The sequence below is a fragment of the Hemitrygon akajei genome, chromosome 4 (genome assembly GCF_048418815.1).
Source record: "Hemitrygon akajei chromosome 4, sHemAka1.3, whole genome shotgun sequence".
NCBI lineage: Eukaryota > Metazoa > Chordata > Chondrichthyes > Myliobatiformes > Dasyatidae > Hemitrygon > Hemitrygon akajei.
Genome location: NC_133127.1, coordinates 101,278,784 through 101,293,443, shown reverse-complemented (window position 1 = coordinate 101,293,443; position 14,660 = coordinate 101,278,784). Strand labels below are relative to the sequence as shown.

The 14,660-nt window shown below is 41.1% G+C and overlaps 1 protein-coding gene across 4 annotated transcripts in view; it reads right to left on the bottom strand.

Moving 5' to 3' along the window:
• LOC140726561 (SH3 domain and tetratricopeptide repeat-containing protein 1) overlaps positions 1–14,660 on the bottom strand; it is a 131,261-nt gene that overhangs the window by 31,718 nt on the left and 84,883 nt on the right. For all 4 annotated transcript variants that reach the window (XR_012098665.1, XM_073043111.1, XM_073043110.1 and 1 more), the window contains 2 exons: positions 14,573–14,611; positions 7,312–9,018 (listed from right to left, as the gene is read on the bottom strand). Coding sequence is in view for 3 of the 4 variants with exons in the window: in XM_073043111.1 (XP_072899212.1) it covers positions 7,312–9,018; positions 14,573–14,611 (1,746 nt within the window). In the remaining variant the exon portion in view is untranslated. The remainder of the gene's footprint in view (positions 1–7,311; positions 9,019–14,572; positions 14,612–14,660) is intronic.

Sequence of the window (14,660 nt, the reverse complement as noted above, 5' to 3'; positions counted from 1 at the left end):
CTACCCACAAGAATTCAACATCTTCCAATCCTATGTCACCTGCTTCTAAGGATTTGATTTCTCTTTTAACCAACAAAGCCACCTAATGAATATTAGAAAATTTCCACATTATCAATGTATGCGATAATGTAATTTCCCAAACAACTCCCCATTTGGAGCAATAAAGGGGAACATAATTCTAAATTTTAAGGATGCCTGTCATAACTACTCTCAAGACACTGTCTTACTACCCCCATACCAAGCAAGATTGTAAAATGTTTACCTACATTCTTGGATCTTGCATATCTCTGACCCTCACAATTTACACCCCTCCTTGCTTTGCAGCTAATCTCTGCAGCCTCCCCCAAATAGTTGGAATGCTCCTCCCAATGTTTGTCATTCCCCCTCCAGCAACAGTGTTCCGCAACCCTACCCACATCCAAGCATCTACTGATGGCCAAGCTTCCAATCCACTTCTCCCATTCCCTCTACCAAGTCAGAACTTCAAGGGACCCATGCTTATCATATATGCCAGTCTGATCCTTCCCATCAAACACACCACCTCCATACTTCCTATGTGATTTATTTCCCCAGCCCAGACTCAAGTGAGGAAGCCCGGGTAGCAGCACAGCCCGCTGGAAATTAGGCCATGAATTTTACCCAATTAAAATTTGATGCAGCGGGAGAATGACCAAGCACACATTGTCAACCACATCAGCACAAGTCCAATATATATTTTGGCATTAAAATTTTCATGCAAAACTACAATTTAAAATGCATTAATAAGGCCAGTACAAAATGTAAAAACATTTCAAGCTTTCTCATTTCTTCCATTTTCACCCAAAAATGTTTAAATCAGCAGAAAAATCATTATGATTTGTGATTAATGGGATGTCCTGCATGCCAATGTTTGCAGTGTTGTCACAATCTATAATGTTTAATGCCAGGTAATGAAAAGTATTAAAATGTTTTTCACTGAGGATACAGTTACTGCTCTTTAACATAACTGTCACCACAACTTGATAATAAATGAGAAAGTGATTTTGACCTGGCTTATTTTGAGCAGAACTCTTATGTATAACACAGCACAAACAAATTTACATGAAACCAGCTTTATTCTTGATGCCTCGCCTATCCAGGCTTGACAAGCCATGATCAACTTGCCTTAGAAAAACTAAACAATTGCCTTAGAAAAACTAAACACCAGCAAAAAAAATAAAAAGGCTTACTGGGGAGCTCCCCAGACTGTTTTTCTCTTTGAGACAGCACAGTTACTCATTCATTTCTACGTTATTTGCTTACACTCTCCAAGGAATCCAAAGCTCCTACCACTGTAACTTCACTGCTTTCAATTTTTCCATACTTTTAACTAAATTATTAGTGTCCCATGTGGGAGCAGCCAATACAAAATAAAATTATTTCTACCCAAGTACAATAAGCGATTTGACCATTATTTAAGTTTTAATGATATTTATGAACCGTGCCTTCTGCATGACAGGAAGATTTCTGCTCAAAGCAGCATCAACTGCACAAAATGCGGGAGCAATGCAGATCAGGTAGCCATTACTGAAGGGAACAAACTATTGACATTTAAAGCTGAGACCCTGACTTGCTGAGTTCCTCCAACATTTTGTGTGCATTGCTTAAAATTTCCAGCATCTGCAGTATCTCGTGTTTTCAATCAATGCCAATTTTAAATCTGACATCTGACTGTTACAACAATGATATGTTAAACAGACATTATTTCTTCTTGTATTTAATGTTTATACCACATCAGATCCATGACAGCTCCCAATGATTAATTAGTTGCACTACCTGTCTTCTTGCTTCCTTCCAGCCCTGAAAAGTGTTCTCTCAACACATCCATTAACTCCCCTTTGGTTCTTTTTTGCCATTAACCTAAGTTAACTAAGTCGCCAGGTCCGGGTGAGATATACCCCAGGCTACTGTGGGAAGCAAGGGAAATGTTTGCTGTGCCTCTGGCAATGATCTTTGCATTATCAATAGGGATGGGAGAAATACTGGAGGATTGGAGGGTTGCAAATGTTGAAATTATAGACCAGTATGTCTTACTTTAGTGGTGGGCAAGTTGCTGGAGATCCTGAGAAGCAGGATTTATGAACCTTGGAAAACATAATCTGATTAGGGATCGTCAGCATGGCTTTGTCAAGGGCAGGTCATGCCTTATGAGCCTGACTGAATTGAGGACATAACAAAACAGTGATGAAAGTAGAGCAGATGATGCTGTGTATATGGATTTCTGTAAGGCTTTGATAATGTTCCCCACACAAGGCTCATTCAGAAAGTAATGAGGCATGGGATCAAAAGAGACCTTGCTTTATGGATCCAAAACTGGCTTGCCCACAGAAGGCACACGGTGGTTGTAGATGGTTCGTATTCGGCATGGAGGTCGGTGACCAGTGGTGTTCCACAGGGATCTGTTCTGGGAACCCTCCCCTTACAAATGACTTGGATGAGGGAGTAGAAGGGTGAGTTATTACATTTGCTGATGACACAAAGGTTGAGGTGTTGTGGATAGTCTGGAGGGTTGTCGGAAGTTACAGTGGGACATCAATAGGATGCAGAACTGGGCTGAGAAGTGGCAAATGGACTTCAACCCAGATAAGTGTGAAGTGGTACTTTTTGGTAGATCTAATTTGAAGACATAATATAATATAAAAGGTAAGACTCTTGGCAGTTTGGAGGATCAGAGAGTTCTTGGGGTTCGTGTTCTTAGGACACTCAAAGCTGCTGTGCAGGCTGATGGCATTGTTAAGAGGGTGTATGATGTGATGGCCTTCATCAACTGTGGGATTGAGTTAAAGAACTGTGAGGTAATGTTACAGCTATACAAGACCTTGGTCAGACCCCACTTGGAGTATTGTGTTCAGTTCTGGTCACCACACTACAGGGAGGATGTGGATACTATACAGAGAGTAGAGGAGATTTACAAGGATGTTGCCTGGATTGCAGATAATGCCTTATGAGAATAGGTTGAGTGAAATCGGCCTTCTCTCCTTGGAGCAATGCAGGATGAGAGGTGACCTGATAGAGGTGTATAAGATGATGAGAGGCATTGACCATGTGCATAGCCAGAGGCTTTTTCCCAGGGCTGAAATGGCTAATATGAGGGGGCATAGTTTTAAAGTGCTTGAAAACAGGTACCAAGGGGATGTCAGGGGGTATATTTTTCACACACAGAGTGGTAGGTGTGTGGAATGCACTGCCAGTGACAGTGGCAGAGGCAGATACAAGAGAGTCTTTTAAAAGACTCTTAGATAGGGACATGGAGCTTGGAAAAATAGACGGCTATGCTGTGAGGTAATTCTAGTCAGTTTCTAGAATAGGTTACATGGTTGGCACAACATTGTGGGCCGAAGGGCCTGTAATGTGCTGTAGATTTCTATGTTCCATTTTCCTAACCTACACTGAGATGCAATTTACAATGGCTGATTAACCTACCTGTCCATCGTTGGGATGTGGGAACAAAATAGAGCAGCTTCAGACAACACACGAGGTCCTGGGGAGAACAAGCAAATTCCACATGGACACAATTGAACTCTGTGCTATGAGACAGCAGCAACCTGGAGTGGAACTTCTTAAATGAAGGGCTGCCAGGATAAAATGGTGTTTAAAACCAGCAGGTGCAACTATGAAGATACTCATTCAAACGATTGTTTCAAGTCAGAACCAAACCAAATAGACATTTGGAGTAGCTCGAGTTGGTAAATGAGAGCCAAAGATTTGTCAAAGCCAATTAAAGCAAACAAAACAAATGAACATGTTGTTAATCAGAATCCAAAACTGATGAAGAGTCTGGGACTTGAAACGTTGGCTCAGCTTTTCTCTCACAGGCAGTGGCTGCTAGATGTTTCCAGCTTTGAGTTTTTGCTTGAAGACAAATGATTTACCAACTCCCCCTCACCAGTCCTGCATCTTCATCACCGATCAACTTCCCAGCTCCTTACTTCAGCCTTCTCCCTTCCAGTTTCACTGATCACCTTGCTGTTTCTCCCTCCCCTCCCCCACCTTTTAACTCTACTCCTCATTTTTTTCCCCTCCAGTCCTGCTGAAGGCTCTTGGCTTGAAATGTCGATTGTATTCTTTTCTATGGATGCTGCCTGGCCTGCTAAATTCTTCCAGCATTTTGCATGTTGCTCAGGCTTTCCAGCATCTGCAGATTTTCTCTTGTTTGTACCAACTTGATTGACATTTTTCATGTGATAGTGAAGTGCTTGTTGAAGAGGTTGTTTCTTCAGACCAAAGAATGGTAGACAGGGGTCAGTATTGCTACCACAGATTTTTTTAAAAATATACACATTCATGCCATTTACATGGATATGCCAGAAACATTTCAAAATCTGAGGTGAGAAAGAGCTTGGAGACATGAGAAACAATGAGAAAAGAGAGACTTGTGGAGATCCGAAGTAGATCAACAAAATAGGTGGACAAATGGAATCTAATACAAAGTGATATTTAAAAAATATATATATTAATGAAACAACACAGATTAAACATATCATTCGAAAGTTACCACAGGAAGACAAGGATCTAGGTATACAAGTTTGTAGATCTCAGCTGGTCAAGCATGTGTAAATTTTACACGACATAGATTGAGACATGGAATACAGAAACAGATAAGTTGAGTTTACGTAAAGCACTCTTTTATGTTGCAAATGGAACTTTGCACCAAATACTGAAATCAGACCTTAGGCAGGATGTTGGGCATCGAGAATAGAAAGGACAAATGGAGCTTTTAGAGAGAATCTGTTCCCAGATGAAAATAGTTCACAGAGGAAGGAACAGGGATTTAAATAGAAGGGTAAAAGACACAATGAAAGTAGCTATAAACTAGAATTTGCTACTTGTAAGGATGAGGAAAATCATGTCAGAGTCCTTTAGGGTTTTTCAAAATGGGAAATGGATACGCATGAGGAAAACTGGGAAAGAGTAGTAGGACTGATTGGAATGTCCTACAATAAGGCAGCTCAGATCTGGTGAGAAAGGCGGCCTTCTCCTGTGCCATTACAATTTTATGATTTATTAGGAAGAATGGAACATGGTACCCTATTGAACAAAGCACTTTGCAAAAGGGTAAGGGAATTCTACTGTTTGGCTAGACACCATTATTCAAATGCCCAAGAGGGTAAAAGAATAACAAGGAACATGCAAAACAAAGGATGTATCACAAAAACCATCAAGTACCTGCATACAGCAATTGTATCGTGGCAGCTGTACAGCCAGCCCAATTATAAAGTTCACACAGACAGGCAATATTAATGTTCATACATACAAACAATCTCAATCACTCAAAGTATCAGGATAAAAGGGACAATCATACGAAATAAGAAAGATGCATAAAAAGGCTCCTTGGAAAATTTGGCTACTTTAAGACTGTCTTTAAAACCTTTCAAAACAAGTGCCTCCACTTGAGCTAAATTGGCTGAACAGTAAATCCAATATAATAGTTTAAACAAATTCTATCCTGTTCTGGCTTCTTCATTCTAAATAGTTGCTACCATTTAAACTGCACTCGACTGTCCAGCTGAAAAGGCTCTGAACAGTATCCCTGAAGCAACTGGGAGAATTACAACAAATCTGTGCTCTTCATGAGAAGGCAGTAAGGAACCAAAGTACAACTTGTGCTCATGAGAAATGTCAAACTTCCTGGTAATTATCAACAGTAGGCAGCAAATAGAAGAATACGTTGTCAGTCAGCACTGAACTAGGGGTAATTTCCGGCAAATTCCAGCCCAGGCCAACCTTTGTTACCAGACTGAACAGATTTGGTAAAATACTGAAAGAAAAGGAAGGGTGGAGATGCAACAGTACCGGTAGTTTGTAAAGCCATAATGAAATGTTGGAGCAACACACACAAAATGCTGGAGGAATTCAGCAGGCCAGACAGTGTCTATAGAAAGAAAGTACAGGTCGATGTTTCAAACCGAAACCCATTGGCAGGACTAGAGAAAAAAGGCTGAGGAGTAAAAAGTGAGGCGAGGGGAGAGAGAAACACCAGGTGATAGGTGAAACTGGGAGGGGGAGGGGTGAAGTAAAGAGCTGGGAAGTTGATTGGTGGAAGAGATAGAAGGCCTTGGAAGAAAGAAAGAGGGAGGGAACATCATAGGGAGACCGGGCCGGGGGAGGGGGTTGGGAGGCAGAGACCAGGCTGGGGGAAGGGTGTGGGAGGCGGAGACTGGGGGGGGGGGGGGCGGGTGGTTATTACTGGAAGTTTGAGAAATCGATGTTCATGCCATCAGGTTGGAGCCTACCCAAACGGAATATAAGGTGTTGTTCCTCCAACCTGAGTGTAGCCTCATCACAACAGTGGAGGAGACCATGGATGGACATATCGGAATGGGATGGGAAGTGGAATTAAAATGGGTGGTCACTGGGAGATCCCACTTGTTCCAGCCAACAGAGCGTAGATGCTTGGCGAAGCAGTCTCCCAATTTTACCTATCACCTGGTAGTTCTCTCTACCCACCCCCATCTTTTAAATTGACTCCTCAGCCTTTTCTCTCCAATGCTGCCAAAGGATTTTTGTTCGAAATGTCGACAATACTGTTTTCCATAGATGCTGCCTGGCCAGCTGAGTTCCTCCAGCATTTTGTGTGTGTTGCTTGGTTTTCCAACATCTGCAGATTTTCTCGTGTTTTAGAAAAGTTGGAACAGATTTGATGAGCTAATTCTGCTTCTGTATCATATGGCCTTATGGGTGGAGGTTGGAGGGTTTTGGAGCTCTGCCTAGGATGGTTGATAACGTATTTGAATAACAGGGGCCGAGCCAGGGACAAATTCAAATTGTTAACATCAGCTATCATGAAGCACAAGGAAGAGACTTTGGTAGTTAATGGTTTGGTGAGAATAAGATCAAAGATAAACTGATGGATCAGATGGACATGACGAGCTCAGAAATCTGGGTGGGAAAGCACTAGGAATGTGAAAGTTCAGATAGAGGGCTAGTAATAATTTAGAAGCTTGACCCAATTATCAAAGGGGAAGAAGGAGAGCGATCAAGGTGGATGAACAAATGGCCATAAGTCTAATATACGGGTAGTTAAGGAGATCCTCACATTTTATCAAATGAAAAGATATAGAAATGCAACGTAAAGGGTTTTAAACTATTGCCATAATGGTCAAAAGCTACTGTGGATTACGCCGGCATTTCAAAAAGATCCTGGATCAGGAAGCTATATTAACAGAGCCTGAGAGTCCTACGTCAGATCCAGCTGCACCTGATGTGGATAGCTAAGCCAAAAACGGGACCTCTGGGAAAAGTTTATTTACCTACTTTGACCTTGTTGATAAGAAGACATTCGAAAGTACTTACTTTCAACAATGTTTGCTTTCAATGCAAGCAGAAGTGCATACTCATAGCAAAGTATTCCATTTTCATGTAACTCCTGATCAATATAGTTGTATCCCAGCATAATCAGAACCTGGATAAGATTTCCATCAGAAGAAACACTTTGCTGTTCAAAGATAAGATAAATTGACTTTAAAAGTAATTGTTCAGAAAGTTGATGATTCTTTGACCAAAGGCAAAGCAAACCAAAGTTGGCACTGACAATAGCTTGGTTAAGCACTGTTCCTGAATTCAGAGAGATTAAAAGGGCTGCAACATAGTTCTTAATAGCTTCCTTGATATTTTTCAATTTTCTCATTGAAATAGCAATCATATTATAAACAACTCCCTTTTGCACGGGGCACTTCACATTAGATGGGGAATCCAGTATGGTATTTAAAATGAAAATTGCTTTAGCCGGTTGACTGTTCAGAATGTGCAGCCATGCAAGAGAAATAAGTGCATCAATCAGTTCCTCAGTGCGAGCAGAAGCGATGATGTTAATGGCCATTTCCATGTAGTGAATTGCCCTTTCATGTTTTCCATGAAGTTCATAAATTGTTGATAAGCTGAGGCAGATGGTTCTACAAATGCCGTCCTGATTATGGCTGTTTGCAGAAGAGAGTGCCAATTGAAGGCAAGGTGCAACCTGTGTTGGAATCACAGGTGTGACTTTACCCGTTCCACAAAACTTAGAAGCTCCTTTCATTATAAAGTTAGCGCACTTCAAGTAATCCGTTAATGTTCTTGTAGGTTGTAAACACGAATGTTTCACACAGCTTACAGCAAGATTTGGCAGACACTTTTGATGATAAAGTGATCCGAGTATAAAATAAAAGTCTAAGGATACCTCACTCTGTGACATTGTGACATTTCTCAAAATCTGCAGTCTTTCAATGAAGGGCAAGCAATCCTCATATTGCTTAAGATTTATATGAAGTTTAGCTAAAAGAAAGCATGCTCTTGCTTCCACAAGCTTATCATCTGTCAGCACTGCCTTCTTCAAAATGTGTCTCAGAACGTCCACTTCCGTGTTAGTGGAGCAGATATAGTTTGGGATACCCAAGAGTAAGGCTGCAACCTTCCCCAAAATGGCACAGTATTTCTCTTTGTTTTTCTGCTTCAAGTAAATGGCAGTAAGGTTTGTATATACAGCAATTAGGAGAAACAGGTCTGTGAACTGTCCCTTGATCAGACACAGAGCTTCTTCAAAGTAAACTCTTGCTTGTGAGAACTTGAGCTTGATGGCACACATCCGACCCAGCAGAAAGCAGAGTCTGGTTTGAGCCCATTGCATCTGCCGTTTCCTTGCCACTTCCCTTGCCACCTCAAGGTAACGAACCAATTCTTTCAATTCAGAGTAGCCAGCAAAGGTGGACGTCAGAAAGGAAAAACTGCAGTCATAAAGATTTTTGAAGTGATTGCTAAATTCATCATTATCCAAGTACACCAGTAAAGGATGGAGTACTTCAGTGCTATACAGAGTTTCCATGTCTCCTATGTGGAATGACTGCTCCTGAGGCTTCTGAAATACCGCTCCATTCTTTTGATTACGTGTCATAGAATCTTCTTCAGTTGCTGCCCTTTCATGGTCCGATTTTACGCACTCCCTTTCATTCAACCCACACACAGCTTCACTCAGCTTCGCCTTCACCACTTCAATTTCCAGTTTACTTGGAATATAGTCCTCTCCTGCAAGAGGAAGTGGTTATTTGTCATAAATAACTAGCAAAACCATAGCACTTGAATGGCCAATACCACAAGACAGTTGATTCCAGCAGTGTTATAAATACTTTACCAGATTTCCACATTACAATTACCTTACAAATTTTCATATTTCTAAAATAGATATTATACAAGAGCTACATGTAAATTATTTGAATTCTGATTACACATGATAATAAGCTGACATTGCAGTAAAAATTGCAGCTCTGGACTATTGGTCCAGCAATACACGTTCCAATTTCACTATTCCCTTTTGCAACTTATCAGATAATGTGGCTGCCTTTCGTTGCATGCAGCAAGACCTACAGAGGCTTAACAACTGTCAGACAAACAGCAATTCCAGCAGAGGGAACATATTCCAATGGCAATACAATAGCATAATTCTACACCAGCAATTGACAAGAAATTTCACCTGATCAAGCACTGAAATACACAAGTACAAAGGAGGTTGGTGGCTGATTATCCTGCCTTGAGTGATATTAAGACGTTCCACCATCTGCAAAATGGGCAAATGAGGACTGTAATGGAATCTGCCGAGCTGGGTGCAACTCTGGCAATACTCAAGTAGTCAGCACTACCCAGCGGAAAAGAAATTGCTCTGAAAGCATTCATCCACCACTCCCTCACCTGTCTGTTATTTACAAAATGTTTACATCACTCTTTACCAATCTTTGGGTTCTATCATCCTGAGCACACATTTGAGAAAACAATTTCCTGCAAGTTCACTCTCATAGTTACACACCAGCCCATGACATCAAGCCTCAAATCTCCTTATCGAACCACATTTTACAAGTAATTTTACTCTTGGATTTTAGGGCCTCAAGCCCGCAGTTTGTCATCATCAATTTGATTAAAACAGTTGTATCCCTGCAAAGCAAAGCACCTAAAATTATAAGTAGATCTTAGAGATGTCCTTATATGTTTATATGCTGATCATTGATGGAATCTAAAATGCCAGAACATATAGTGGGATGGTTGTGGAGAAAGATGTTGTTAAGCCTACATAGAAAGTCAGGGATCAAAGGGTTGAACATGGTGTGGCTGATGTTCTGAGCTGGATATATTTCAATGCAACAGGACTGTAGGGAAGGCAGATGAGCTCAGGAGATGGATCAACACATGGAATTATGACATTGTAGCCATTGGTGAGACTTGGTTGCAGGAGGGGCAGGACTGGCAGCTCAGTATTCTGGGGTTCTGTTGTTTTAGATGTGATAAGAGCAGGAAGGATTAATGGGAGTGAGGTGACATTACCTTAGGGAAAATGTCATGGCAGTGTTCAGACAGGACAGATTGGAGAGCTTATCTAGTGAGGCTTTATGTGTAGAACTGAGAAATATGATATGTATGACCACATCAATGGGATTATGCAAGAGATCACCCAACAATCCGCGGGAATTACAGAAGCAAATTTGTAGAAGGATTGCAGATAGTTGCAAGAAACATAAGGATGTGATAGTAGGTCTAAATGAGAAAGAGTTTGTCAAATATGTTCATGGAAGTTTCCCTAATTAGTAAATAGAAGTCCCAACTAGATACTAGATCTCCTGTTAGGGAATGAAACATGGTAGATGGCAGAAGTTTGTGTAGGGGAACACTGCATCTGGAGATCATAATGCTATAGTTTCAAAATAATTATGGAAAAGGATAGGTCTAATCCTTTTCTGGTTGGCTGCCAGTGATTAGTGGTGTTCTGAAGGGATCGGTGTTGGGACTGCCTCCTTTTATGCTGTATATCAATGACATAGATGATGGAATAGGTGGCTTTGTTGCTAAATTTGCAGATGATATGAAGATTGGTAGTGTTGAGAAAAAAGTAGGATTCAGAAGGACTTAGACAGATTAGGAGGATGGTCAAGAAAGTGGCAAATGAAATACAATGTTGAAAAATTTGGTAGTGGAAATAAATGTGCAGACTATTTTCTAAATGGGGAGAAAATCCAGGAATCTGAGATGCAGAGGGACTTAGGAGTCTTTGCAGAACACCCTTAAGGTTAACTTACAGGTTGAGTCGGTGGTGAGGAAGGCAAATGTCATGTTCACATTCATTTCAAGAAGACTAGAATATAAGAGCAAGGATGTGTGATGCTGAGGCTCTATAAGGCACTGGTGAGGCCAGTATTGTGAACAGTTTTGGGCCCCTCATCTAAGAAAAGATGTGCTGGCATTGGAGAGGGTCCAGAGGGTCCAGAGGAGGTTCACAAGGATGATTCCAGGACTGTAAGGGTTATTATACGAGGAATGTTTGATGGTTTTGGGTCTGTACTCGTTGGAATTTAGAAGGATGAGAGGTGATCTCATTGAAACCTTTCAAACGTCAAAGGCCTAGACAGAGTAGATACGGAAAAGATGTTTACCATAGTGGGAGAGATTAGGACAAGAGGGCACAGCCTCAGGATAGAGGGGTGCCCTTTCAAAACAGAGATGCGGAGAAATTTCTTTAGCCAAAGAATGGTGAATTTGTGGAATTTGTTGCCACATGCAGCTGTGGAGGTCAGGTCATTGGCTGTACTTAAGGCAGAGATTGATAGGTTCTTGATTGGATATAGCATCACAGGTTATGGGGAGAAGGCCAGGAACTGGGGTTGAGGAGGAGATTAAAAAAAAGATCAGCCATGATTGAATGGCGGAGCAGACTCGATGGGCCAGATGGCCTAATTCTGCTCCTATGCCTTATAGTTTATTCCTAAGGTTGTGATTCTAAATTGCAGAAAGGCAAATTTTGATGGTATCAGAAAAGATCTGGCAGATTGTTTTCTGGCAAAGGTATACTTCGTAAGGCCTTCTAAAGTGAAATCTCGAGAGTAGAGTTTGTATGTTCCTGTCAGAATAAAAGGCAAGGATAGCAGGTTTAGGGAACCTTAGTATTGAAGAGATATTGTGGCCCTAGTTTTTTTTTAAAAAGTGCACAGCAGGTATAGGCAAGTAGGCACAATTGAGGTATTTGCGGCTTGATGCTTTCCAAAAGCTCCAGCACATCCTCTTTCTTAATATCTACATGCTCAAGCTTTTCAGTCTGTTGCAGGTCATCACTACAATCACTAAGATCCTTTTCCATAGTGAATACTGAAGTAAAGTATTCATTAAGTACCTCTGCTATTTCCTTTGGTTCCATACACACTTTCCCACTGTCACACTTGATATGTCCTTCTTTCACGTCAATAACAGTGCCTTGAAAAAGTATTTCGCCCTAACCCTTTGTTGACATAAATGAGTACTACATAACTAGGGATTTTGATCAACTTAATTAAGAATTATTATTTGTGAATCACATGCTCCTTTTTTCACAGCAGAGCCCAAACAACAGGGAAAATTGTAAAGTGTGACAAACTAAAAATTCAAAAACTAAAACGTCAGCAGTTCAAAAGTATTCAACCCCTTTGCTCAGTACTTAGTTGACCCACCTCTTGCTGCTATTACAGCCAGTAGTCTTTTTTTGGCCAAGTCTCTATTAGCTTTGCACAATGTAATGGAGCAAGATGTGCCCATTCTTCCTTGCAAAATTGCTCAAGCTGTGCCAGGTTAGTTAGGAAACAGCAGTGGACAGCATCCTGAGGTCTTGTCAGAGAGGTTCTATGGGGTTAGGGTCAGGACTCTGACTGGGCTACTCAAGGACATCAATTTCCTTCACTTGAAGCCACCCCATGGTTGCTCTGGCAGTGTGCCTTGGGTTGCTGTCCTGCAGAAAGAAATGTCCTCCCCAGTTTAAGCTTTCTGGCAGAGGCCAGCAGGTTTTTATCCAGGATCTCTCTGTATTTAGCAGCATTTACCTTCCCATCAACCCTGACCAGATTTCCAGTCTAGGCCACTGAAAAGCATCCCTATTGTATGATGCTACCTCCACCATACTTTACAGTAGGGATGGTGTTACCTGGCTGATGTACAGCATTAGATTGACCCTATACATACTGTCTAGTGTTTAAGCCTAAAAGTTACACTTCGGTCTCATCCAACCACAAGACCTTCTTCCACATCATTACAGTATCTACTAAGTGACACTTAGCATAGCCTTTATGGGCAAGGATATGCTTTCTCCTTTGTGGTATATGTGGTGTAAATCTAATACTGCACAGCAGTCAGGTAATACTATAACCTACTGTTAACTATGGTGGAGGTCATATTGTGCATTGGGGATGCATTTCAGCAGCTGTGACTGGAAATCTGGTCTGAACTGATGGGAAGATGAATGCTGCTGAATAGTTGCCTATCTGATTGGAAGCCTGTGACTAGTGGAGTGCCACAGGGATCGGTGCTGTTCTGTTGTTGTTTGTCATCTATATCAATGATTTGAATGATAATGTGGTAAACTGTGGATCAGCAAGTTTGCAGATGACACTAAAATTGTAGAACAGAGGGATCTGGGAATACAGATCCATAATTCCTAGAAAGTGGCTTCACAGGCAAATAGGGTCATAAAGAAAGCTTCAAATATCAAAGTATTGAGTACAGGAGTTGGGAAGTTGCTTTGAAATTATACAAGTTGCTGGTGAGGCCTAATGTAGAGTACTGTGTGCAGTTTTGGTCCCCTATCTACAAGAAAGATGTAAGTAAAACTAAAAGAGTGCAGAGAAGATTTACAAGGATGTTGTCAGGACCTGAGGACCTGATTTATAGGGAAAATAGTTAGGACTTGGCTCCCTAGAAAGTAGAAGGTTGAGGATTTGAGAAAGGGATACAAAATTATGAATACAGATAGGGTAAATACAAGTAGATTTTTTCCATTGAGGTTGGGTGGGAGGATAACTAGAGGTCATGGGTTTAGAGTGAAAGATAAAATGTTTAAGGGGAACATGGGGGAAACTTCTTCACTCAGAGGGTTGTGAGAGTGTGGAATGAGTTGCCAGCGCAAGTGGTGGGTGCAGGTTCAATTTCAACATTTCAGAGAAGTTTGGATAGGTACGTGGATGGGAGGGCTATGGAGGGCTCTGGTCCAGATGAAGTTCAAATGGTTCAGCAGGACTAGATGGGCTAAAGTGCCTGTTGCTGTGCAGTACTTTACTACGAATCCAATAGCATAAATAGACTTCTAAGCCATTTTTTGGCATCCCATATTAGCACATTTATGATCTCAGTAGGTTAAAACTTAAAATAAATTTGTACACACAAGTTCCTGATCAATTATTTCTCCTGCTTCTGAAAGGAGCTGCCCGTCAGAGGTCTGCAGCTCAGTAGGACAAACTGCATGGCAAGATGCCACCTGGAGGTGAGATACTGTCAGCATCTAAATGCCAGCTTTGTCAATGGACACAGAGCCTAAAGGTGGGCAGGAATAGGGAGCATGTTGAAATGCATCAAACGTTTCCCACCTTAACTAGCCAGAGGGCTAGATTACAAAATTGTCCCCAGTTCAATGAATGGTGGTGCTAACCTTTCAAAAAGGAATGTGGTAATAAGGTGACATTACTTTGAAATCAATGTACTCAAATTTACATTGTATATTATTTAATGACAACATTAATGTGCAATGGTTATATGATGTAAATTACTGTTCAATTAGCATGGGAAATTTCTGTTTTATTACCTTTTAGATCCTCCCGGAAATTCATCAGTTCCATTTTATCTGGATATAGAATAATATGATTGTGAGTAACATGGCTACGAATGCAGCA